Below are 27,759 nucleotides of genomic sequence, written 5' to 3'. Positions count from 1 at the left end.
TCTTGAACGGTGTCCTCGATTCCATCGTCGATGTCGTCGATGGTCAGGTAAGATGCGAAAAGTCGGTTCTGAAAGTTGGTAAACTAACAAAGGAGTATCGACACCGATCGAGAAAACAGTACCGACGCGAACTAAAGGCCTTTTGGCCTCGATAAAGTTTTTCCTAACTTGAGTTAAGATAGCACATCCGAACCCAATGGCGGAAAAAAACAATCTGAGGATGGAGAGGATGCCCATGCGCACTGTAGTCCAGGGGAGGAGTCACCTATCCCAGGATACCTCGAAGACTCTTCCAGGACAACAACGTGCAAACATCCAGACCCAACACTAGGCGGCGATCTATGCACAGATATGAATTCAGCAGCCCACATGCCTCGAACCTATGTTTTATTACGTAATATAAAGAATAATATTTTCGACGCCTCGTTTGGGGTTCTAAGCGCTATATAAATACAATTCAATTAAAACAAGCATTCTTTGCGACCAAAGGTAGCACCCTATTGGACTTCAGTGGCTGTTGACTGGTTAAAGTTCCTTTTTACATTCTTTCACTGATATTGATTATTGTGTGCAACAAGGTAGTTATAGGGAAGCAGAAAATTACTCCACCCATTACAACAGTCCTAATTACTTTGAAATTTGCGTCAAATGAACTTTCTTCAGTTGTAGGGCTAGCATTTGTATTGCTGCCCCTGGGGGGATGATCAGCACATGATAATTAGATATCCTGTTCCTTATCTGAAAGGGAGGCTGAAGAAGATGTTTTTGAAATGTGCCTTGTGGAAGGCAAAGATCATGGCTGTCAGTAGAAAGTCTGAAGAAATAAAAATGCCTTCTCCTGAAATGTGTGTTTAAAACTTGTCCACGATTTAAATACACGCATATTTCAGGAGATTACATTTTTATTTCTGCACTTTCTTACACACACGCATTTCAGGACAAGGCATTTTCATTTCTGCAGACTTTCTACTGATAGCGTGACCTTTGCCTTTCATGAGGCACACTTCAAAACATCCACTTCCTCCTCTATTCAGGTCTGGGCACCTGCGCACTCCAGGAGAGACAGTGGGTGCTGGAAAAATGGTGCTTCGCGCGCGCAGCTTTCTGGGAACATAGGCAGAGAGGCAGGAGGGCTCTCACACAAGACATCCAAGTCCGAGACCCAATGCGTCTATCCAGTGGTTGTGACCGCCAAGGCGAACTATACAGCCCAAGAATTGGGAAGGGCACATAACCACAGGTCTTTGCCAAAGTGAAATGCATGGATAACTGAAACTTTATGCTGTACAACCACCAAACGACGCTGCTGGCAAATATAGAACCAAAGAGTGATTATTATTGCTCAGGTACGCCTGGACACTGTACTACAGACCCCTAAATTAAACAATATCAGTACTATATCTCTCTCCGCTTTACGGCCGCCTGAAAGACTCGCTACGCCTATCGACTACAACATGGGGAAAGCCAACAAAATGCAACCCAAACTTCACTTTGAACAGAAAAAAACATCAGGTACACACTCGGACGATCAAGACGCCAAAGATGCACCCACAGCTACTACAGCTACCGAACTGAGTGGTGATCTCAAACAAATCTTGACAACCATGCAGACCACCTTGTCAAAATATAGATGGCAAGATAGAGGCGCTAACGTACAGGGTGGATCGTATGTCAGAACGTTTGAACAAGCATTCCGAAAGGATAGATATGGCAGAGCGACGAATATCTGAAGCCAAAGATATGCAACAACAGATGGAAGTCAACCAAGGCGAAATGAAAAAAACCCTCTTAGCCCTCCAAGCGAAGACCGAAGATTTGGAGGCGTGTTCGCGCCGTCACAACCTGAGGATAATGCGAATAGCGGAATCGACAAACACCGGGAATATGGAAAGATACATTGAAACTTTGCTAATAGACCTCCTGGGCAGAGAGACATTCTCAGAAGTTTTCATAATACAGCGAGCGCACAATTCACTGGCCCCCCCACTACCACCGGGCGCCAGACCATGGCCTATCATCGCGAAAGTTCTAAACTACAGAGACCGTGATGCAGTGCTACACAAAGCCCATGAACTGGGACAGCTGAGACGTGAGGGTATGGAAATAACGATTTATCCCGACTTCACACCCCAAGTTCAAGAAGCGAGAAAGAATTATCTGGAGGTGAAAAAACAAGCTGCAAGCCCAAAACTTGCCATATGCAATGCTCTACCCCGCCCGCCTCCAAATCACAGATGAGGGCAAGATTAACATTTTTAATGACCTAGTGTTAGACAGCAAAAATCTGGATCTCCAAATGACCCATACCCACTGCCAGTTTTCTAGGATCTGGAACAGCATCCCTGTATCCATCAGGACCACTGCAACACTGTTCTTATTCAGGAAAGAGCAGAAGATGCACATCTTTAAAGAACACTCACAATGTATTAGCGGTCGGCAACCAGCTACCTTTGTTATCACTCATTGACTTTATGCTTGTCTTTGATCTCGTACAATGCTAAGCTGCCTTTTGGACAGGTTGTAAAACGCCCAAGCAAGGCTTATAAAAGGAGGTTATCACCAAAAATATATATACCTTACTCTGCTAAACGCTACATGCCAATGGCAGTAAACTCGTCTTGATGGGGGATAGGGAGGGGCGGTCATGGAAGGAGGCTCTTTCTTTCATAAGACCATTAATGTTGGCGAGTTGCCATGACTTATAGGTGCACATTCAAGAGAAAATGTCTTGGTTTCTGCCTTTTGGACCGGTTTGCTTTATAGAAACACTCAATACATAATACATATATACATTTTGATGCATATTCTCTTGATTGTTTAATGTAGCTCAATCCCCAAGTTTTGATAGAAGACAAGAGTTTGGTAGTAATTCTCAACTGCCTTTCCTCTCCCCCTTGAGTTTCTACTTATGAAGGTGGAGGTTGAGGAAAAATTGAGCTGGCCAAGGCAACTTTCACAAGATGGCTCTTTTAATCAACTGACCAAAGTAACATTTTGAGTTCACTGAGATGCATAATGTACTGAGTTCCCAAAATAAAACATTTGAAACCTTAACTAATTAAAAAGGCAATCAACCCACAAATGTGTAAAATCATGGAAAACTACAACATTCTTTCAGATGCACCGGTTGGTTTCCATAAGTCCAAAGAGATAAAAACCAATTCTAGCCTCTACATTTGTGAACTATCAGTGACAGATACTAATGGAGCAGCTACCTTAATCCTACTAAGCATCTCTGCCACTTATGATTTGGTCTACCACTCAACACTACTGACTGGGCTATAGAATGCAGGCATCCAAGGAAAAGCATCTGCTTAGAATGTCTTCCTCCTATCTAATGGAGACATATCATCTTGCTACTTGCTTTCAGCTCCAAACCCTATCACTTGAATACAGGCATTCTCCGGGGCTCAAACATCTCTTGTTTTCTTTTCAACCCGTATCTCAGCCCATGCAATGATTAAATCCTTTTTTTCCTCTATTGCTACAACTACGCTAATGACGTACATATTATTCTTAAATTCAAGAATCTCAACGACACCATATCATCCAAATTGGCACAATGCCTGATCACAATGAAAGAGTGGATTACTGCAAAGTTCTACTCAACCCAGAGAAAACCAAACTGTTAGGAAAAGGAAATTGGCGACCGGCACAAGAGATCGAGGTCTGGACTGCAGTCCAAGAAGAAGGGCCCCCAGTAACAAACACACCAAACAGCCTTGAGGTTGTCTTAGAAGCAGAGCTCTGGAATTACAATTTGACACTGTAGCAAATTTCTCAATAAACATGCTCAGAATATTAAAATAGATTTTCTCCTACTAGGCCTATCTCGCCCCCCCCCCCCCCCCCCCCCCCAGAGTTCAAGCCACAGTTAGACTTGTGTTCTCTTCCTTGGACCACGAAATGGTTTATACCTAGGAGCCTGGAAATCACTCCTAAAGCAAATCATAGTGAGTGAAAATATTAGCTGGCAAACTATATTTATACCTGAAACCCTGAGACACCCACCTCTGTAACCTTGCACGGGCTTCTAGTGTGTCGCCAGATCACATTCAAAGCACTATGCATAACACATTGAGCAATATATGGAAATGGAGTGATATTTCTAAGACAGAAATTCCAGATCTGTTGCTATAGATGTAGCCTACAATCCAACACACTTCTACCGTTCAAAGTGCCACATTTTATGGGATCCAAGCCTCATATTTTCCACGGACTACCGAAAAGTGTTTGGTGCCAAATTTATAACAGCCAATGCGATACACAAGTGCTATACAGCAATATCAACAAGTAAACAAGGAAAGGATAGGAGTATGGAAACTAGTTACCTACTTACCTTGCTAATCAATGTGGATTTTAAGCTACTTTTTCATCTTCCCTTGAGGCCAGGGAACTATATTTTAAAACGCCCAAACAATGCTTATAAAAGGAGATTATCACCAAAAATATACGTACCTTACTCTGCTAGATATAAAAAGAGACTCTGCATGCCAATGGCAGTAATCAGTCTTGATTTAGAGGGGGGGGGGGGATTCCGGTCATGGAAGGAGCCTCTTTTTTTCATAAGACCATTAAGGTTGGCAAGTTGCCATGACTTTTAGCTGCATATTCAAGAGAAAACGGCCTAGTTTCTGCTATAATTATACTAGAGGAATGTACTCGTCTAACCTGCCCTGTCCCTTTTCAATTTAGCATTAAAACCTCCAGAGAGAACTTTAACATAGAAACAGCTTGCAAAAGGCATCAAACTCAAGGGTTACTTCACAAGTTTCTCGTTGAAATAGACAGTGTAAAATTCTTAATGTCCAATAGAGCTGTTTTTCCATAAGTCTTGCATACACATATATAAACAGACACCTCCAGTAAATTTCTGTAATACAGAAGCCCTACCTTTTCCCCCAGAGGGTTTTGCATAGCTTGATTGTTAAATGCTTCATAAAATGAATTGAATACCTAGAAATCAGAATTTTGAACAACGCCTCCAGAATTTTGATGCACAACCATTAAGAAATTAAAACAGGTGAAAGGTTTTTTATAATGACAAAATTCAAACCATAAACAAACATAATTGTCTTCAGAGACACTTTCAATTTTAGTTGTACACCTTATTGCTCTACAAAGCAGCCATCAACCAAATAACAGACTTACTCTGTTTTCATGGGAGTTAAAGATGAGGACAAGAGTTACATGTGCAATGTTTAAGTTAGTAAAGGAAAATGTGGCTTTGTCTTTCAAGATTCTTGCAAATATTACTATAATCCAACAAGTATTTGCAAATACAAATATAATCCACCATGTATCATGCTCGATAACACTATTAGTGAATGAGTACTCGCTCCATAAAGTCTTCTGGCATTAAGTGAACATTAAACATGGATTAAAGGGGGTCTGTTACAAAATCATGAAGCCAAGTTTGTAAACTGTCAGGGTTTTCAAAGACTTAGGGGCCTATTAGGATGGCGGGAGGACTTTCGTCCACCCGCCACCATAGCGGTGGGACCGGCCGCCAGTGGTGCGGCGGTCCCGCACCGGCAATTAGGATGCCACCGCCACAGCGGCATGCCCCATCCACAACATTGTGGCGGGCGGTGCTCACAGCATGGCTGCACCTTGTGCATTTGCATGCACAACGTGGCAGGCACCACGCGGTGCCTGCCACGTTGTGCATGCAAATGCAGGGGGGTACCATAGGTTGCCGCCATGGAAAGGATGCTCTCTGCCTGTATGCTAATATGGATGGCGGTGTCTTCCAGACACCGCCACCATATCCAGCCCCTTTTCCGCCCGGTCGACTGGTCGACCGGCGGACGATCTTTCCGTCCCCCGGGGTTTCCCCCGCCATAGTAATATGGCGGGGGGGAAATTGGTGGAGGGCGGTGTATAATGTCGGGCGCATCCGCCTGACATTATAATAGTCCCCCTAATAGAACTTAGGGTCGGAAGCTGAGCAATCATGAACACTCCACAATATAGTGTAACTTGAACTTTAAACACACAATAAATTGAAAGGATGATCATGGGTTTCATCACTCTTTTTATCCTGAACTTGGTTGGAAAAAAATTACTGTATAGAGCAAGATGGTTTCATATGTTTCAGACACAAGAATTATGACTCTGAAAAAGAAACTTCCGCACACCGGAACAATTGATGTGTTTTGCTCGTAAAAGAACGTATTTTAGTTAATGTGTCTGCAAGACTATCAGAATTAAAAAAAATATGAAAACATTTAGAAGATAAAAATATCATAGAAAAACTATAAAAATCTGAACGTTTACAGTTTAGTGTCATACTGCATTTGTGATGCCATCTTTTTCAAAGGCGGCATACTCTACATACACTGGAAAAGATTATTTTGCCCAGGTACTGGAAGTATGTGTAAAGAGTTGTATGTTTGCATTTCAGTTGGTCCTACATAAACTTAGCTTTTACTTATAGATGTGTTGCCTGCTACTTCCCCTTGTTTCTGCATATCCATCCCTTAAGTATGCTCCTTTAGACTTTTACATCATAGATTTGAAATGTTGTTTAATATTTGGGTTTGTTTGCTCGTCATTAAAAAATGTCACTTTTAACATTTATGATTTTCTATGCAAAGATAATGTTTGTGTTTGCTTTTACTGGTCAGGAAACATAAAATAGAAAACAAAGTTCCAATACAATACATAATACAACACTTACATAAGGCATTCCAAAGATGAGACATCTCTTTAAAAAAATAGTTGGTTTCTGCTCTGGGAAGATGGTCCACCGTGACCTTGCACCTCCCAGCACTGAGGGGGTCGCTGCAGCTATTTCGTTTCACTCTGCTTCTCCCCCACTCAGTGGCTGGTTCAGCAACTTTTCTTTATGCATCCTGCCCTTTTCGGACCAGCGCGTCAACCCAGCAAAGCCCTCTACCGATTCTGATCACCCACAACCAGTTTTTGGCATCTCCTGCATGTATGTGCTGATGTTGATCAACGCCTACTCAAACTCATGGACATTAGAAGTCACGATGATGATCCACGTTCTCAAGAGGGATCGAAAAGCTGTCAGCTAATTAGGCTAACCCAATGGGTTGTCTAGTAATAAACGTTGTGGTACACAGCTATTTGTCTACATGACATAAGTGTCACTCTTCTGAGCACCGAAGGCGGACCCTTTTGCATCTCACTGTACATTGTGATCTATTAGCGGATGTAATGTGTAAATATTTATGATTATTTAATCATAAAAAATTACTATTTGATTTCCATGACAGATTGTTGTTATTAGGGACTCACCCTTCCTTATTCAAAGGATGAATGGCATATAAACTCCTGCGATTTGAAGCCTGTAATCTGGAGGTTTCGTGTTATCTGCAAAACGTTGTTTAATCCTGAGCTCTATTATGCTCGTATGCTCAAGAATTTTATCACTGCAAAACACTGTGCACAACACTAACACAAACCAACACGAATAGATTGGACCCACTTTCAAACCAAGAGGTCAGAGACAAAAATTCATGCATGGTTTGCTTCTGCTAAAACCATTCCTTTTGCTTTGGGATGAGTGGGAAACAGCTAAATGTGACCAGCATGACAAGACTTACGTTGGAGAGCTGGCAGGCGGTTGATGAAAAGCTTCTTTTGGAATCTTCAGGCCTGGGTTTATCCTCTTCTTGCCTGGAAAAGAAAAAAACAAAAGTAAGGCCCAGAGATACGCACTTCTATATACAGACTTACAGGTGTGACCTGTAGCACTCACAACAATGGTACAGGTTAAGGAGGGTGCCACTTTCAAAATGTTAGTCTGAGGAATAAATAATACCAAAGAGAAATCCTTCAAAATGCAGATTTTCTAACATGATGGTACTCTGAAAATGGCAGCAGGGAGTGGGCACTGCCACTTACACGTCTGGTCCAGCCAGACCGAAGACGCGACGCTGCCCGAGTTATACTGGTCAGACTAGGAGACAATTACCTTACAAACGCTAGTGGTTACACATTTTGCTGGCAAAGCGTTTGCGCACTGCAAATCCACAATTACGTTAAAAAAACATTGCTTTAACAATTTGGGTCCAAGAAGCGGGGTACATTTTTCACAGTTTAACATTAGTTAGACACGACCATGGCCTTGCTGCGGGAACGTGGTGCTGCAGTAAGAGAGACTGCCATGACTCCTCCTCCTTCAATGCAGCCTTGAAGAGGAATTAACACCCTATCACTATGGCTTAAAAATCTGAGTAACAAATATACTGATATAATCCGCACACTACTTGGCTTCACATGCTTTACCTGGAATTTCCAGTTTAACCTGCAGTCTCTCAGGTTTTTCAACGTATTTAGTTTTAATGTTGAAGCAAAAAGAAAAAAATATTGACGATGGTGCACACTTGTAAAAAGGAAGATACACTCGGTCATGTTCAGGATTCCTTTGTAAACCTTAATGTTCTTTAAGTTATCTTGATTTTGACAAATGTGTTTTATCTTCTGCAAATTTTGAATCAAACAAAATTGTAAATAGATCAGGTATTCAGTTCTACAACTATAATAATTAACATAACAATAGCATTACTTAATTCATAAAGTCAACAGAACGGTAATGTGTTAATTGTCAAATTAAAGGAAAGAACACTAGGGGTGGTAAAGTTCTATTCAAATCTTCTCTGTACTTATTTACATTTCAGAAAAGTTTAGAGGGCATACTGCATGACTCTTTGGATTGCACTGGGTGAATTACAAATCTGAGTGCTTAGAGCTCAGCCACTATCACTGCCCAACAGACTGACTTCCTTGGGGATTTTTTGTGCAACAAGTGAAACTCAGGACTCCTAATTTCCACTCCGAGGATAACTTTCTTCTTTTGAAGAATGGTTCGGAAAAAACAGACATATAACCTAAATGAAATACAATTCATAAATAGGTTTAAGAGCAAGGATGCATTCTTAATACAAAAGTCTTCCTGGTGAAAAACTGCTTAGAAGAAAGGAATGCAATTTACTCTGTAGTATAGAAGACACAACCATCACACTCCGTGACACTATAGCCAACTAAGTCTCTCCATTTTGAATTGCTATAACTGAGATTCTCTTCTTTCACATCCCCACCAAAAATGTCCACCTCCAGGTACCAACTTTGCCTCCACCTCGTCCCCCAGTCTTTACCTGCAGAAAATCTTGGTCTAGTTTGCTCTTTTCAATCTTTTCTCCAAAACATTTTTACATCAGCTCAAACTCAACATTTTCTACTCAATACCTTTCAGAACATATGCTTTCTCATTACATTTAATGCCACTGAAACTCTTAAGTGTACTTTGTCTCTCACCTTGCATACTTGTCTCTTACCAAGCAAGAGCAAACTAAGCAGGCAGAAGCAGTGGACTTTTCATCTGTCTTGCTAATTTTTTGGCTGCTCCTTGCTTTTAGGAGCAGTGCAAGCTCCCGCAGGAGGCAGAGAGCTGGCATGGACCGAAGGGGGTTCGAGCTCCCCTGCGGCCCACAACACTAAACACTTGGTGCCATGGGTGGGCTCCAGAGCTCCCAGTATCAACAGGTCGGGCCCGGGCGTATGGGGTCCCCGGAGCCGAAATCGGCCATCCTCCCCATGAAAGCTTTAAAGGAAGTGAATGCACTGTTGATCTATTGGATAGCAATGTGATCTGTAGTGACTGTGACAAGCGGTTTGTCCTTGTTATCTCCTGGTGAGAGCAGAGTCCATGGATTTCCTTTTTAATTACCCTGAGTATGCAAAGGCCCACCCCAGGGGCACATGGGGGACTTACCCCAAACTTCTACCGATCGAAGATGGCAGAAAGTCCACTTGACAATGAGGAATCTTAAAGGCATTGTTTTGTTTGGAGTGGAGCAGCCTGCTCCATTTGTATGGGGCCTGTGCCACCCCCCGCAATTTGATGATAACAGTATTTTCGACCCTAGGGGTGGATTTAGAGTGTTGAGCCCCATTCTACACCTCTAGAATGGAAGAAAGTCCACTAGCAACATGGAAAAAAGGGCAAAAAAATAGTGGGGCTGGCACGCCCATGCATCGACCCGCACCCCCAACCCCACTGTAAAACCAACAGTCTTTCTACCACCCCATAGGCAAATTGGGGCAATTAATCACACGCCCACAATTCTGCCCTCGGGCTGGTGTTTTTAGAAAATATTATAGTGTGCGGGTGGGCAGCCCTGGCGTTGGGCCTATCCCCATCCCTAAAGCCCCAACAGTCTTTCTGTTCGCCTGGGGTGCAGAGAATCCCTATGGCAAGCAAGAGAAGATCTGTATTCCTTCGAGCATAGGTTTAAATTATTATGGACCAGCAGAGTGGGGACAAATCCAAGTTTCCTCTCTCTTGCCATGCTGAATAGCTGTGCAGTTATGTTATGTTATATGCACTTGTAGTGCGCACAGATACTCTGAAGAGTGTCCCGGCGAGAACCCAACAAGGAAAACACAGCCAAAGAAAAGAGAACTAAAACAGGAGGGTTTTCAAATGCTTTTTAAAAATAACAGGATCTTTAATACCCCTCAGAGTCAATGGCAGAGCATTCCAAGCCTGAGCCGCCAGCCGCGAGAAAGAGCAGCCGCCCAGTCTTACGCGCTTAAAGCGAGGAATCTCTGCCAAGAGTTGAGAGGACGAACGCAGCTGTCGTACCGGGACATAAAAGGCCGGCCTGTTCTGTAGATAGGTAGGGCCTAAACCATACAGGGCTTTATGGGCGATGGATACAATTTTGAATTTTATACGCTCCTTTACAGGAAGCCAGTGCAACAGTCGCAAGTGTGCACGCACACTACATCTGCTTGAAAGGCCCAGCAGAAGACGGGCGGCCGGCCGCATTTTGGATCACCTGCAGTTTATCCAACAGGTAACCCGGAATGCTAGCATACAATGCATTAGCATAGTCAAGGCGTGAGAGGATTGGTGCACGAACCACAGTTTCTTTAGCAGCTCTGGGCAAAAGAGGCAAAAACTTCCTAAAAGACCTGAGGATGCTAAAACAGGAACCTGTTAACTTCTTTACCTGTGCGGAAAAAATCAGGTTCTCGCTAAACCAAATCCCAAGGTTCTTAACAGAGTCGCCCTTAGAACAAGGGAGTGGAAACCCAGGAGGCCATAATTTCCTTCTAAAGTCGTCCGGGAAGGAGCCATACAAGAGGATCTCCGATTTCTCCTCGTTACATTTGAGCTGAGCTTGGGCAAGCCAGCGAAAAACCGAGGAGAGGCACTGTTGCGCAGGGAGGACAGAGATCTCGTCTTGACCCCAGGAAAACAGCAGTTGAGTGTCATCTGCATAGGCCATCACCTTAGCCCCCAAGGTTTCGGCCAGATAGATAAGCGGAGTAACATAGATGATAAAAGGAAGGGGACTAAGGGATGACCGCTGAGGAACGCCAGTAGCCACTGTCTGTGGTGCCGAGGCACACTGGGGAAGCCATACCAGCTGGGACCGGCCCTCCAAAAAGGACCTGACCCAGCCCCATACAAACCCAGAGATTCCAATCTCGCGGAGGCGATCGAGAAGTAAGGCATGGGGCACCGTATCAAAAGCTGCCGAGAGGTCCAGCATAACCAGAGCAGCCCTCCCCTGGCGTCAAGACACTCTCTAATTGCCTCCGATACCTCCAGTAAGGCAGACTCAGTACTAAAAGACAACCGAAACCCTGATTGCGCCGGATGGAGCAGGCCAGAGGCCTCCACATAATCCGTGAGCTGATTGGTGACCACCTTTTCGCAAACCTTGGCCAGGCTAGGAAGCAAAGAAATAGGGCGGTAGTTACCTGGGGAAAGAGGGTCCAAAGATGGTTTCTTGAGAAGGGGAAGAATTTTAGCTTGCTTCCAAGAGGATGGGACGCAGGCCTCCCGCAACGACATATTGATAATTTGATTGTCCTCCGGATTAACACAGTCCACAACGGCAGCCAAAAGCCTGGCCGCACAGGGATCTGTGGGCGAGCCAGGTTTTAGGGCCGTCAAAATTTTAAGAGAAGTAGGGAGATCAACCACTGAAAAAGAGGAGAAATTGTGGGAAGAATCCAGTCCATGTTCAGCTGTCCCCTAGGGCAACCTAGGCAATCAACATATTTCAGAAAATTAGACACCCAGGGGAGTACAGGGTGGCATGCCTTGCATGGATCCCATTAAGTCTTCTTACCCAAAACGTCCTGCAAATCTCAAACTTTGTTTAAGATAACACATTTTGCTAACATTTATTTGATGGACACTTCCAGAATCTGCAGGGAGCCACAAAATTCCTGCCATCCAGTGTTCCCACACTTATCCCAATAAAAATGCTACCCCACGTGTGTGGCTCGGTCTAGAGCCCTCGACACAAAAGTCCCTAAAACGCAAAGTGAAGACATTAGCAATAGGTGCCGCTGTGACATTTGGGCCCAGGCTTGGCCACCACCCAAAGAAACCTTGTGAAGGACTCAATGTTCCTGGTTTGATCCATTCCTGTTGCATGCACTATAGCTACCCACACAAGGCAGACCCCCTCCACTGGACTTCTCTGGGTCTCTAGATTTAAAAAATGTAAAGGTTTGGTTAGCTACCCTTGGTGTTGACTGAGCCCAATGACAAATACTACAGCTGCGGCATTACGAAATAAGCTCTTTTTGACAGGAAATGTTGATGTCTCTAAATTCCATTTTGGGGTCTGTTAGTAGCTGGTGATAGGCCAAGCCACACAATTAGAATGGTGTTTTTATGTGTAGAAATATGGATTCACTCATATTCTGGAACTTTCTCTCACAGAAATGTTTAGAAAATCTGAGTTTTCAGCCTATATTTGATGTTTTATAATATCGAGGGTAAAAAAGGGTAGGGGGATCCACAAAAGGCAGACCACACTTTGGACTTCCCCAGGTGTCTAGAATTTAAAAAATTCTGAATTTGGTTGGGTTTCCTGGGCGGCAGCCAAACCTAGGCCCAAAATCCGCAGCTACCCCAACAGCAAAAAATGGTCAGGTTTGAATGGAAAAACGGTATGTGTTCATGTAGAATGTAGCAGCCTTTCCTTTTGCAGGTGCTGGGCACACGCACACAAGTGGGATAACTTTTTTTATCAGGACAAGTGTGGGAATGCTGGGTAGTAGAAAATGTTGTATCCAGCAGATTACTGAATTTTCTGTCAGGGAAATGAGTTTTTAGCCTACATTTGAGGTCTGAAGAGAATTGTGGTAAAGAAAAGTTAATGGGATCCACACAAGGCACGCTAGCCTGGACTCCTTCGGGTGTCTAGTTTTCAAATATGCCTGGGTTTGATAGATTTACGAGATGAGCTATGGTCCAAATTCCACAGAAACCAACAGGGTAAAAAAGCATTGAATTTGCAAGGCAAAAAGTGATATCTCCAGGTTGCATCCAATGGTGTTATGTGTCACGGGTTCTAGGCTCAAGAACAAAAATGGGGTACAGATTTTATGAAAAGACTTGTTGTACTGATTGATTTCTCTGCATTTTGGCTTCCAAATTCAAGCCAACGTACAAGAAAGAAAACATTTTGCAAAATATTGTCTTGTATCACAAGACAATATGGGTAATCCCAAATTCAGAGGTGTACAAATAACTACAGTCCCAAAACTCAGTATCTTCTGAATATTCAAAAAATATGTATGTTTCATTCATACCCATTTTGCATTCATCATATTTTACCAGATGAATAGTTGTATGTATGTGAAAAATAATTATAAGCCGCAGCTCTGCTCGCTCTGGGTATCTCTTGTTATTGGAGAATCTACAAACCCTATATACTGCTGTAATTGGTTAACCTGGAAAAACCTTGAGGGATAAACACTAACGACCCCTTGTCGTATTCATAATTTTGTATACTTCTCAGAAATGTATAGATTTGCAGGACCACACATGGATTTCACACCTGTGTCCACCAAACTGCAAGCAGGTTGAAAGCACAAAAAGGAAAAAATGACTACTTCTTAGAAAAGGACAGATATCTGCTTGTTCCCAAAAGCTGGGTAGATGGTGATCTTAGCACAGTAAACCTTTTGTTGGCATCATTTTTAGAGAAAAATACCCTTTCTTGAACAGCACTTTTTTTGTCTCATGTTTCACAAAAAAAACAAGAATTAGCTATATTCTGGCTATTTGCTCAGTTCCCGCTAGGGAAATTCACAAACCCTGGGTATCTTTAGTATCCCAAGACGTTTCGAAAATATACCTCAAATCTTGCGTGGACACCCTTTGTGGAAAAACGTTATGAAGTCCTAAGAGCGAAATGCCCCAAACATTTAAAAAGGGCTGAGCACTGGGGGTGAAGAAGATTTAACAGCTGTGGGGCTAAAGCAATACACACGAAAGCAACATAACATTCATGCAGAGCAGCAATGTCGCACTATCATTGGCTTCCATAACCACATACGCACTGCTAATTAAGTCAAATTCAGCCTATGCCAGTAATGCCTAATCTGTTGCATGCAGACTCCTGGGGTCGGAAATACCTACTTGGGGTTCCGCGACTGTGTAGAAAATCGAAATCTCCGACTGTGTAGAAAATTAAATATTAGCCGATTTTAAAAGTATACATACTTAAAAGCAAAATTGAAACTTTAAAAACACTGTGAATGTGAGGTAATTTGAAATTGGAGGCTAAAAATTAAGTTGGTGTCATTATCTTGATTTGTGTGACCCCTGCACGTACAGAAAAGGGAATCTAGTATGGATGTTGGTGACCTCAAATGAAGTACTGGTATAAGCTAAAAAAAAGAGAGCATACATTTGGAGCGAAGACAAAATGATAATCTAGCATCATTCATATCGCTTTCACTTTCAGAAATATAAACTACATTTTAAGAAGCTCCAACCTTCCGATTAAAATATCGATTTTAGCATATTTTTGTTTGTGAATTAAATATTTCCTAATTTCTGTACTATTTTGATGCACACCTGTCTCTGTAGCTTTGTGTATTGTTTTGAGAATCAAATCAGATGTTTCTTATGTGGGTGTTCCCGGCTCCAGTAGTGATTCGTTGCTTGCCCTATGCCTTCCCTCTGAGGTAGAGTGCATCTGCCCGCTTAGCTCGTGTTTATTATCTTACAAAACCGCAGCCAAATTGTAATGCACCCATGCTCCCTGCACACAATCCCGGCTTGGCAGGGGCATCATGCAGGTCCAAATAGCATTCAAAGCAGTTACACAAACTCTTGCCAACAGCACTGCTGCTTTAAAGGGTTATCAGCGGTTGGAGCTACAGCTTTACTTGCAAATACGAACAAAGGCCCTGCAGTAAATCATCAACAGAAGCTCACTCAGCAAATACATGGTGGCCTCCCTGAGCTTCCCTCAATCACTAAGGCATCTGTTAGGAGGAAGGCACTTGCTGCAGAAAAACACACCGTGCTGCACAATAAAATCAGCGTGCAGGGAGCGCTAGGTGGCGCCTGACCGACATGGCTGCTCTGCCGTGAGGCTCCGGCCGTGAGACCCCGCCGATCCTTTCTTCTTCGCCTGATCCTGCCCTGGCCGGCTGATTTCGGCAGTTTTGGGGCCCGGGCCCGCCTGGCTGTCCCTGGTGCGAGTTTGGAGCGCGACCGCCCCCCCGGAGCTGTGATTGCTGCCTGCTGTCGGCGCCCGGCGGGAGGCGGCTTTGATCCCTGACGCTGGCTGCGGGCGCGCGGCTACTCGAGACCGCGGCGCCCACGAGGGTGCTGGGCCTGAGAATCCTGGCGGCCCGGTGAGATCGTCGCTGCAGCAGTGGCGGCCCCCCCCTCGGTGGGGCCCCGACCTGGGATCCTGTGGCCGGCGGCGAGGTGCTGTGGAGCCCATTCCGGGCTGTGGTACCAGACGGAGGGCCGGGCGGTGAGTGGGGCACTCCCTGGTGGGACGACCTGAGCTGCTGTGGGGCTGGAGGTGGTGGGGGCCCTCCCCTTCGGGCCGGGTGTCGACGGCCGGGGCACAGTCTCCCCCCACTCTCCCCCACCAACGCTGCTGGACCTGCCCTGGTGTCCCGAGGCCTGCGGCGGAGAGCTGGTGCACCGGCTGGGTGCTGTCCTACCTCGCGGCTGCAGCCCGAGGCCCCCTGGAGGGCTGCGCTGGGACCCCCCCCGAACGGAGCCTGAGAGCAGGAATAGGCGGTGAGTGCGGCGGCGGAGGATCGTTTCTGAGAGAGGCCCGCGGCCACGGCCGAGGCGAGGGATCGGACTCGTTGCCCCGCTGGGGACCCCGCCGGAGGCTGACCACTGGGGCCGGCCGTGTCGGGCCCTGTCCGGCTGCGGGCTCCCCCCGCCGCCCCCGTGCTGGGCCCCTGTCCGCTCGAGCGCCCCTTGACGCTCTGCGGGTGTGACGTTCGCTCGCTGCCCTGATTCACGGACGGCCGCCACAGATATGGGCAAAGACAGGGCCGGCAAGCCAGCGTCCGGGGCCACCCAAACCAGGATGGACAAATTTACTACTACCGACAAGGGGCCCGGCTCCACGGCCGCGCCGGCCCCGGCCCCTGCCACGGACCTTGCTGCCATCCTGCAGGCCATCAACTCCTCCCGCGCCTCCCTCGAGGGCATGGTGGGAGAGGTCAAAGTGGACGTTGCTCTTCTCCGACAGGATCTGCGGAATGCCACCGCCCGCATTTCCGAGGCCGAATCCCGGATCTCCACCGCCGAGGACGACATCCGCCACCTACAGGACCAGGTTCGGGAGTTGACCACCCACTCTAAGGAACTACACCGCCGGGTCGAGGATGCAGAAAATCGCGCCCGGCGCAACAACCTGCGCTTAGTGGGATTTCCGGAGGGAGTTGAATCGGGCCGAGCGGACGACTTCCTGGAGCGATGGTTCCGGTCCTGGATGCCGGCGGACAGCCTATCTCCCTCGTTCGTGGTGGAGAGAGCCCACCGCTCCCTGGCCCCCAGGCCCCCAGGTGCGCCTCCCCGGCCGTTCATCCTCAAACTTTTGAACTTCCGCGACCGGGACGCCATCCTCCGCGAGGCCCGCTGCCAGGGCGCCCTCCTTTACCAGAACCACAAAATCATGATATTTCCGGACTACACCCGCGAAGTCCAAGAGCAACGCCGCTCCTACACGGAAGTGAAACAAAAGATGCGCTCTCTGGGACTCCAGTATCAGCTCCAGTTCCCGGCCCGCCTCCGGGTCGTCTTCCAGCACAAGACTTTGTTCTTCGATACCCCGCGGGCGGCCTGGGCCTGGTTGACGGAGGAGCACCCCCTGCAGTGCTCTGGGCGCGGCTCGCCTGTGGGTATGCGGAGGGGACGAGGAAGACCCCGGACATCGAGGACCCGTCGGCGGCACCGCACGTTACCCCGGGAGCGCACAGCGGAGGAGGTGATCACCACGCGCTCTGGGAGAAGGTCACGCCGAGGGTCGAGAGCCTCCTCTGCCTCTTCGGCCGCACATGCCAGTCCCGGGGCAGATGGACGGCGGACCGTGTCGCCCCGGCCCACGGGCCCTGCAACTCAGCCGGTCGAATTGGTGGACTCTTCGGACCTCTCTCGCAGCCCCAACATTTGACTCTCTTTGTTTCCTTTGGGGGGAGGGGGGGCTGGGGATGCCTGGACGGGGATGGGATGCCCCGTTATCAGTGTTGCTCTTGGCCAGGGCAGGTAACTCAGGTCTGAATTCATCGGTCTCAGGGGTCCACTAGCGCTCAAGCCCAAGCGTTTTAGCTTGGTGGTTCTTCCATTTGGTTCGGGCGACAGATGCTTCCGTTTTCGAAGTGTAGGGTGGGGGGGGGGTTGGGGTTGGTTTGGGGTTGTTTCTTCCCCGTTGGGAAGACTTTGTTGGTGGGGGATGACTCCCTCTTAATTGTTGTACTAAGGCATCATGTGCTGTCTGGCTTGCTCTCCTGCCCGATGTCCCGTTGTCCTTCCTCTCTGGGGGCCTGCTCAGCCGCGCCCCTACTGGCCCCCTCTCCTGTCCTAGACCATGGCTGACCCGCCTGTCCCTAGGGCCGCCATGCGCATACTATCCTGGAACGTCAATGGTCTTCTGGACCGTTTTAAACGTATGGCGGTCCTCAAATACGCGCAACGCGCTGAGATCGATGTACTCCTCCTCCAGGAGACTCACCTGTTGGGTAACAACTGCCCCTTCCTTGGCCGCTACGGTTAGGACAGGGTATGGCATTCCGGTTTTGTGCGGGGATCCCGAGGGGTGGCCATTTTGCTCCGCAAGTCCTTCCCCTTTGTCCTGTCCCGGGTGCATTTGCACCCCCAAGGTATGGTAGTGGTGGTTTCTGGCAATCTGGAGGGGCGACCCCTTACCCTGATGTCCCTTTATGCGGCGCCATCCCTCTTGCAGTCGGCCCTCTCCCACGCGGCGGGTCTCCTCCCGACACTTCCGGCGGGCTCCCTCATTCTCGGCGGAGATTTCAACGCCGTCTACTCGCCTCCCCTGGACTCGACGGGCCCGGTCTCCCTGTCCCGCGTCGCCCGCGCAAAACAGCTCTCATCCTGGGCCGAAGCGCAGGGCCTCTGCGATGTCTGGCGGATCTGGCACCCACAGGCACGCCAATACACCCACACATCGGCGGCCCATCACTCCCATGCCCGGATCGACCTCATCTTCGTACCATCCACCGACTGCGCGGGGGTGCGAGATGTACGCATTCTTCCGAGGGGCCTTTCGGACCACTCGCCTGTGCTCCTCGCTCTTGGTCCCCCACCCCTCTCTGCCCGTCCGATGTGGCGTCTGAACGCCTGGTTCCTCCACGACAAGGCTTTCCGGAAGGCGGTCGGGGGCGAGATCGCCGACTACTACTCCCATAACGAGGGCTCTGTCACCTCCCCTGCCGTCTTGTGGGAGGCCGGCAAGGCGACTGTCCGGGGCGCCGCTAAGGGGCATCTGCAGCGCCAACGGCGGGCACAATCCCAGAAGCTCGCGGAATGCGAAGCCCAAGCCGTGGAATTAGAGCGCGGTCTGGGGGAGTTGGACGATGCCGCCCGATCTCGTCGCTTGGCCTTCCTGCGGGAGGAGATTCGCCTCCATTCCCTGGAGGCGGCGAAGATTCTATGGCGCTCCTCGGTGGCCCGGGTCTACGGGTGGGGAGACAAAAACGGCACTCTTCTCCACCGGCTGGCGACCTATCCCCGGGCGGGACGGATCATTCCGGCCATCGCGGACCCAGCGGGTGGTACTCACACAGCCTCGGTGGCGATAGCCCAGGCGTTCGCTGACTATTACTCCCAGCTATACCGCCGCAGGCCGTCCACGCTCTCCCTTGAGGAATTGCTGGGGACGACCGCGGCTACACTTACGCGGTTGCAGCCCGAGGTTTCCGAGACCCTTGATTCACCGATCGAGCTGCAAGAGATCGAGGAGGCCATAGGCCGCTTAGCACCTGGGAAGACCCCGGGACCCGACGGGTTCCCCCAGGAGTACTACGCTCACTATCGGGAGACGCTGGCCCCGAGGCTTCGGGACCTGTTTGCAGCCGTGGTGGACACGGGCTCGTTCCGGCCCGAGACGGACACGGCAACCATAGTTGCCCTCCCCAAGACTCAGCCTCCCTCGCGGTCCTGCTCTGACTATCGGCCGATATCCCTTATCAACACCGAACTCAAAATCTATGCTACGGTCCTAGCACAGCGGTTGCGCCCGTCGCTCGCCTCCTTGGTCCATCCGGATCAATGCGGCTTTATGCCGGAGCGGGGGACCAGACACTGCCTGCGGCGCCTGCATCTTGCGATGGCGCACCGCGGCCGCCTTTCTCCCTACCTGGCCCTCCTTCTGGTTGACTTTGAAAAGGCCTTCGATTCCGTGGGATGGGCGTACTTGGCCGACGTCCTGGAACGCATGGGTTTCGGCCCCCGGTTCCGTGCCATGGTAGCGGTCCTATACGCGCACCCGCGGGCCCGGGTGTTGGTCAACGGGGCTCTCTCTCGCCCGTTTCCCATAGGTCGGGGGACGCGCCAGGGTTGTCCGCTCTCGCCCCTCCTTTTTGCGTTGGCCATGGAACCCCTGGCAATGCTGATTCGCGCGGATCCCGTTCTTCGCGGTTGGGAATGGCCAGCTGTGGCCCCCGATAAGATTGCCCTATACGCGGACGATGTCCTCCTCTATCTTTCCGACCCAGCGACCTCGGGGCCCCGGGTCCGCCGGATCCTCCATCGGTTTGGCCAGGCGTCGGGTCTCCATCTGAACCCAAAAAAATCTGTTCTAGTCCCGCTACACCCGTCGCTGGAATGTTTCGACTGGCAATCAGATATTCCCCTCCGGAGACTCTCCTTTAAGTACCTGGGGATCTGGGTCACCCTCCTCCCGGAACTCTGCTGGGCACTCAATGTGGCTCCAGTAGTAAACAAAGCCAGATCAGATATGCTCCGGTGGCAGGCCCTCCCTTTGAATCCGCTAGGGAGAGTCGCCTTATATAAGATGATGATCCTCCCCAAGTTTCTTTACATGCTGCAGAACACTCCATGCCCCTTTCCGCGCCCGTGGTTCCGGGACCTGGATAAGATGGTGACCAAATTCCTTTGGGGCGGTGGTCGACCTCGGCTGGCCTTGGACCGCTGCAGGGTCCCCTCCTACGACGGCGGCCTAAGCATGACCAACCTCTACCTCTACTATCTGGCCACCCAACTACTGGTGGTCCACGATTGGTTCTCAGGGGGCTGGGGCGACCCGGCTTATCGACTCGAGGTGAACTGCCTCGGGTTCCCCTCCATCCAAAACATGCTCTACGGCACAACGATCCCCCTGTCGCTCCCCGGCGTCGTGCGGGCTCCCTTTCTCGCGTGGCGCGCGGCCTTGCGACACACCAGATGGTCGGGGACGTCCACGCAACTCACTCCGCTTTGGCACGGGACGTGGCTGCGGGAGGTGGTGGGACTCACGGGCTTTCGGCAGTGGGATCTTCTCGGTATCTCCTGTCTGGGCGATATATGGCGTGGAAGCCGCATGTGTTCTTTCCAGGAGCTTCGGACCCGCTTCTCGCTGCAGCCTTCTCAATTCTACCGCTACCTTCAATTGCGCCACGCGGTTCGGGCTCACGTCCCTCTAGATTCCAGACTGCCTTCCCATAGTCCGCCTGAGGCCCAGGTGATGTTGGGGTATCTTGGGAGGGGGGGCATATCCCGCATTTATAAATCCCTAATTAACAATACACCGGTGGATTGGAGCGGGCTAAAGCAGCGATGGGAGGCTTGGGTGGGACCCCTGGATGAGGCGGACTGGAGGGACGCCCTTATGGGCCCTCGGTCGCTTACCACCTCCGCGAGGCTGCGGCTTATCCAACTTTATTACCTCCACACTGCCTATTTGACCCCGGCCCGCCTGTATCGTGCGGGACTCCGCGCGGACGCCTCTTGCACTCGCTGCGGGGAGGTTCCGGCAGATTTTTTCCACATGGTGTGGTCTTGCCCTCGTCTGGGGGACTACTGGGCAGCGATCGAGGCCGATCTAGCGGAGGTCCTGGGTTGGGAGGTCCCCCACGAGCCTAGAATGGCCCTGCTGGGCATCATGGACGGGATGGACGGGTCCCGCAATGAGAAGTACTTCCTCACCACTGCCCTTATGGTGGCTAAAAGAGACATAGCGGCGGCGTGGTCACAGCCAGACCCGCCCAGAGTGGCTACCTGGAGTAGAGGGGTGGATTGGTGTGCAGCTCAGGAGCGGTCGCTATACACTGCACGGGGCTGCCCAAAAAAATTTCGCAAGATATGGGGGAAATGGTTGGGGGGCCTGCTTTGAAGGGTGGGTGCGCAGGGGGGGGGGGGACGGGGGATGGGAGGGGGCGGGAGGGTTTTTGCACTTGCCTGTTGATGCTTTCCTGATTGCCGATACTGATGCCTTGTTCACTGCACTGCTGTATATTATTCCTGATATTGTTCTTTATGCCGCAAAACACAATAAAAAGAAGTTTATCAAAATCAGCGTGCAGAGCGGTTTTCTGGTTGATCCGTATTTTTAGTAAATACGTTTTAAAAAAACAAAAAACGACGTCACATGCATTGATCTCCCAAGTCTTAAATATATTAACAACGTGCCTTAAACTTTCTAGATTCCTGAAGCCTGTAATTGCCCATTTTCTGTGCATTTTTCCAGGCTGCAAATGGGCTGTTCTTGATGATTTAAAACATTCTTAGTTTAGGCGCCACATAGATGCGCCTTCCCTGTACTAACCTGTGGTATGTCCATACTATAAACAGCATTATTGGGGGTGGATCCGGCAGGATATAGCCGTTGTCCTCATCATTTTGTGAAAAAACCTCAGTCACATTCTGTGCTTCAGAATTCATGTCCCACGCTTATTAATAAATCGTGTACATATAAAGTTTTTTTCAAAACCTATAACCACATACAGACTGACATAAACCACCAGCTTACTGTCTTCTCCTATACATCTAAATAATTCAACCTATAATGCTGTTAATCGACTCCACCATATGGAAAAATCTCTAAATCCTTTAACAGAACCGAAAAAACGAAACCACTCTAAATCTAACAACACTTTAGTGTTAGTAGGCCTCCATTGCTTCGTACCCAATTTTAGTCAACCAGCACAGCGCCAAAAAAAAATGTGTCTGTCCTAGATACTGTTATGATCACTACAAAAAAAAACAATCTATGACCAGCTGCAAGACCCAGATGAGGAACACTCTTTCTAGAAAATTCTGTACCTCTTTACCCTACTTTTGTAATGAACAGGCAAATCAACTGTTTTACATGTGTTTTTTTCATTTCCATAGTTTTGCGTAGTGGCTAATCTGAATAAGTCTATTAAATTAGATACCTGCTGGGGGTTTCCTGCCCTCTGCTGATCATATATGTATGTGCATACATATATATATACATATACACATATATAAAAAACAATTGGGGTGGGGGACTTAAGGCTTGTGGCTTGTGGCTTTATATCTTTTTTCCACTAAGGGTGCCCAAGCCACATTTGCATCCTTTTTCCCCACTATCTGGGGATTCTAAAGGTACCCAGGATTTGTAAATTTCTCTGGAGGGAACAGAGAAAATAGCCAAGATATGGCAATATTTTAGACGTTGTGGAGAAACAGGATGAAAATGTTGTTCAAGAAAGTGTACTTTAAAAAAAAATAGCATTAACAAAACGTTTGCTGATCTAGGATCAACATCTTCACAGCTTTCAGGAGCAAGCACAGATGCATCAAAAAAGTAATTATTGTTTTTGCATGCTTCTAGAGGTAGTCCATTTTTCCTAATGTTTGTGGTTTCAACCTACTTGCACTTTGTAGTAGAAACAAATGTGAAACCAATGGGTGATCCCAAAAAACTACACAATTCTGAAAAGTAGGCAATATTCTGAAATCAGCAAGGGTCCATTTGTGTAGATGCCTCAATGGTTTCCCAAAGAAACTACCCATTGAAATAAAAAATTGAAACAAGAAGGAAAAAACATCAATATGTGAGGTTTTTATCTGTAATTTTTTGTCACTATGGCAGATTTATGCAAACAATATACTGTTACGTACCATTGGCTCCTCTGGTCAAGGCAGTAAAGGGTTTGTAGGTTCTACAAAAAGTCGATACTCAGAGCCAACAACCAAGCTACAATGATTTTTTATTGCCTACCATCTCTACACCAATGTATATGGTAAAACGTAAGACATGACAAGCATTGGCATAGCCAATAGGTCTCGCCTTTGGGACCTTATAAGTGTTTAGTTATCCAGCACAATATCCTTGGTGCAACAACATCAACTGTTGCATGGCTAAACACTTATAAGGTCCCAAAGGCGAGACCTATTGGCTATGCCAATGCTTGTTTTTTCTCCTGTGTGTATGTAAAGCGCTCTGATACGCACGGGTCAAGCTAGCGCTATATAAAACTTGTAAAATAAAAAAAATAAAAAAATAAATCTACTTAATCAGACAAGCTAAACAGAGCAACAACTGACAATTGGGCAGAACAGAAAGGATAGGACTAGAAACCCCACCATAGAACGCGGGTAGGATGCAACTTAATTAAACATGAGAGGAAAAGCAAAAGGAAACTAAGTCTCACAATAAACTGACCAGAAAAAAAGCTGAAAAAGAGAAACTGGACAGCAACACAAGTGCGAGTCAAAAGCAGGGGGTAAGGATGAGCTACACCAGAAGAATACATCAAGAGAAATCAATCCATTTATGACCAAACACGAACGTGAGGATAGCACGCAACTAAACCAATGGTGCAAAGAACGGACCAGAACCAAGAGAGGAGCACAGACGGGACCTGTCGAGAGCCACAGCAAAGATGGGCAAGGATAGTAATTACAAGGAAACAGAATAAGGTTGACGCGCTAAACCGCATCTCTCCGTAGGGGTCGGATGCAGTGGTTCTGGGTCAGGGCACAATAAAAACAATCTGATTTTAATTCCAGCCTGCTTTCAGCTTTGGGACACTCCGCACTTTGTCGAGGCCAGGAGGCTGCGTAGGCCCCGCAGCAGTGATCACAACAAGATGTGCGGACCCCTGGCTGGTGCCTGCCGCACGCCCCTGGCAGCACCTTCAGGAAGCCGAAAAAATACAAAATATTCCACTCACCGAATCCAGAAGTGCACATTGCACAATCCCCTGTGCGGGTCTGGGAGGGGGGAACAATAGAGGCTGATCTCACCTCTCAAGGAGGGGAAGACTGGGAAGACTTCCGCAGAACCAGGGGGGAGAAGGGGACAACATGAGTGAAGAGAAAAGACAGTGAAGAGAGAAGAAAGTCATGAGGAAGTTACTATGAGACTAGCAGAGAGGGAAGGGGGGCAGTGAGAAAGTGAGAGAGCGAGCACAGCATGAGGGGCGAGAGGGGAGAATGCTCACATGTGAGTTACATGAGGTTGAGGGAATAGGAGTGGAAGAAGAAAGACGTGGCAGGAGGGAGAAAAGGAAGAAAGAAGGAAAGGAGACTTTAGAATACAGAAGGAGACATCGGGGGAAGATGAAAGGCGCAGAAGGAGGATAGCGTGGGGAAAGAAGGGTCAGGAGGACTTCAGGGCAATAACAGGAGCGGAAAAGTGGAGTCTGGAGGGGCGAAGGGCATGACCTGGTGGAGGAGGGAGAGCAGAGAAGCATAGGGATGTTAGGGGGCAGCCTAGCACGAGAGAAGTTCGTAGAAGCAGAAGAGAGAGTGGGATAGTTTGTGGTAGAGCAAGAGAGGGGCGACCATGCGAGCCAAATGGGGCATAACATGAAGGGAGGGTGGAAGAAGTAAGCAACATAAACTGAAAAAAATAGAGCAAATGAGGGCAAGAACAAGAGAGAATGACATAGGGAGACTGAATACAGAAGACAAGAAAGGGTGACATGCAAAAGAGGAAAGAAAAGAGATAAAAAAGCATTTGAGAGCAAGAGAGAATAACCGAGGGGTAGAGATGAGGACACAAGTGAACAACAACCGTGACACGCATGCAAACTCCAGCTGCTGACACTCTGAGCCGAAGCAAAGCATGCACGTGGGTCTTGATTGAAAGCAGAAAAACAAGCGTGAGGGAGCGTGGCGCGGCCCCGCGGCCGCGACAGAGCAGACAAATGCACTCGTGCTTGTGCTAGCATCCGCCTTGCGAGAGCGAGCAGTGGCGGCGCAAGAGCCATATGTTTTCAATTACCACACGCGCCGCTGCTCGCTCCCGCAAGGTGGATGCCAGAACAAGCACGAGTGTGGAGAAAAGGAGCAGACCGATGGCTAAAGGCCCTTCAAGAGCAGCGCATGCGCACTGCCGAGGCGAGACCTAAAAAATGGGTGTGTAGAAAACCTCTGTATATCTGAAATGTACACAGAATAGTGAGTTTCGGAAGAGCGGTTAATGTACCCTTCTGAATTTGTGATTCTCCATACTATCATGTGATTCCGAGGCGATGTTACAAAATATCTTCTTTCTTACACACTGGCTTTCAGTTGAAAGCCACGAATACAGAGAAATCCAATTGGTACTATCAAATGTTCTACTATTCAGTGTTCCGATATGTTTCTAAACAAGCATTGGCATAGCCAATAGATCTCGCCTTTGGGACCTTGTGAGTGTTTAGCCAGCGCTACTGGCTTTGCCAAAGTATTTATGTTATGAATGATGTAGAGCAGTGTGGTTGCTGTCCAGCATGTTCAAAATTTATCATAAAAAACTTGTTCTAAGCTTTTCTGTTTCCTTAGAAAGGGAAATAAATGTGCCCTCGTGTAACTTGAATAAAGCCAATTTGGCCACTCGGACTGGCCAGCCATCCCTAAGGCGTGACACTCTCACTAAACGAGTGAGACTCAGATTTTTATTTTATTTTAAAAGTTATACGTTGCAGGAAATGCGTTTTGATAAACACGCCAGTCTTACGCCTATTTGAGAATGAATGATCCTGGGGTCCAATGCCCTCGTGTAAATACTGTTTTTCTTTTTGAAATAGTAACTTGCTGTGGATTATGATGGGGAGATCAGACGTGATGACCATTCGGTCCGTGGCCTCTCTGCTGAGATGGCAGCAAGTGTGTCCACCTCAGCAGTGAGTCTTGATAGACCCTCTGCGACTCCCTGTTCTGCACCCTCCTCTGCTATGCCTCCACTTCTCACACGCCCGACGGCCTCAGGCACTAGTGAACAGTCGCAGTAGGGCCAAAGGGAGGGGTGAAGTGGGTGGGTGTCACATGCCCTGACACAGTCTACCCCTCTGACCCTTCCCCCACTGCAGGAGAGACTGTTTTACAAGCAGGATCAATAGAATTATGCGATTCTGCATCCCTGGCATTTTCTGCAGAATAATGGATTGGCCACATAATCCACCAACAGAGCTCAACAAAAATGTGTGTTTCTTTCATGCGGATCAAAAGTTACAAAAGAGCCCTGCGCGTGGTGCTCTGCAGTGGCAGACTGTCTGCAGAGTGGAGCAGGATATCTGTCAATGGGCGATGGCTGTACTCCAGTATTACACTGGCACCATAGGGGTAAATATTTGACAGGACACAATTACCATGTGTAATCAAGGAAAACACACAGACATAACACTGCCACAATAAGGGCTGCAATATGCTACATTCTTTGCACTATATTGCTAAATTATGTAATCCCTGCCGCATAATGTGGTCCTGTACTGTTCATTCATTCAATTGCCCCAAGTTATAGGGTAACCCAGCATTCCAATAGGCCCTCATTAAAGCTCCCTCCAGCATGCCCACATATTTATTTGGTAAAGGGACATCCTTTTAGCTAATATTCCTCCAGGCGGGTTAAAGTATTGCTGGAAAGAATGGGTCAGACGATTAACTCCCAGCTCGCCTGGTTGAAGGGTCAATGGCCCCACCAACCTCTGCACCGAATGTAGAGAGCCTGAGGACCCAAACTGAGGCATCACCAGCTGAATGCCGAAAAACGCCCACGATTCGGAAGTCGAGACTGAGTTGGCTCTGTCAAGTCCACATTAGTGATGTATCCTGACGGGGGTGGGGTGTCACACTCCACAAACACACCGTTCATTAATTCTTCTAATGGAAGACCATGAAGCTATCACCAAAATCCTGTGAAGTAAATCAAAAATACGGGTGCATTGTAGGCGGCGTGTCTGGGAAATCCAGGCTTGAATCCTGGCTCTCACATTGATACTAATTGATACTGGTCTACCACTTCATCTCACCGAGCAGTGTGTTTTTAATTGGTAATTTTGGGAACATTTAGGAGATTCTGTGTGTGTCATAAAAATGCATTGTCTCCAAGAGAGGTAAATCGCAAATTCTATTACTGCGTAAGTAAAAAAAAACTCTTGCTTTGCGTCTGGCAACCCTATCGTGAACCTTGTCTGTATAGCTAAGTTTACGTTTAGAAATCATTATATTAAAAGACACTGGCTGCAAATATGTTATATAATATACCAATCTTAAAACAAGGAAGTTACCCG

General features: G+C 47.9%; 1 protein-coding gene across 1 annotated transcript in view; it reads right to left on the bottom strand.

The window, feature by feature from the left end:
• LOC146810323 (dual specificity mitogen-activated protein kinase kinase 6) overlaps positions 1 to 27,759 on the bottom strand; it is a 419,950-nt gene that overhangs the window by 221,600 nt on the left and 170,591 nt on the right. The window contains exon 2 of the mRNA XM_085617318.1: positions 7,575 to 7,647. Within this exon, the coding sequence (XP_085473444.1) occupies positions 7,575 to 7,647 (73 nt within the window). The remainder of the gene's footprint in view (positions 1 to 7,574; positions 7,648 to 27,759) is intronic.

This window comes from Triturus cristatus, chromosome 7, assembly GCF_964204655.1.
Source record: "Triturus cristatus chromosome 7, aTriCri1.1, whole genome shotgun sequence".
Taxonomy (NCBI): domain Eukaryota; kingdom Metazoa; phylum Chordata; class Amphibia; order Caudata; family Salamandridae; genus Triturus; species Triturus cristatus.
Note: the sequence above shows the minus strand (reverse complement) of the source record. Positions and strands in the feature narration are given on the sequence as shown.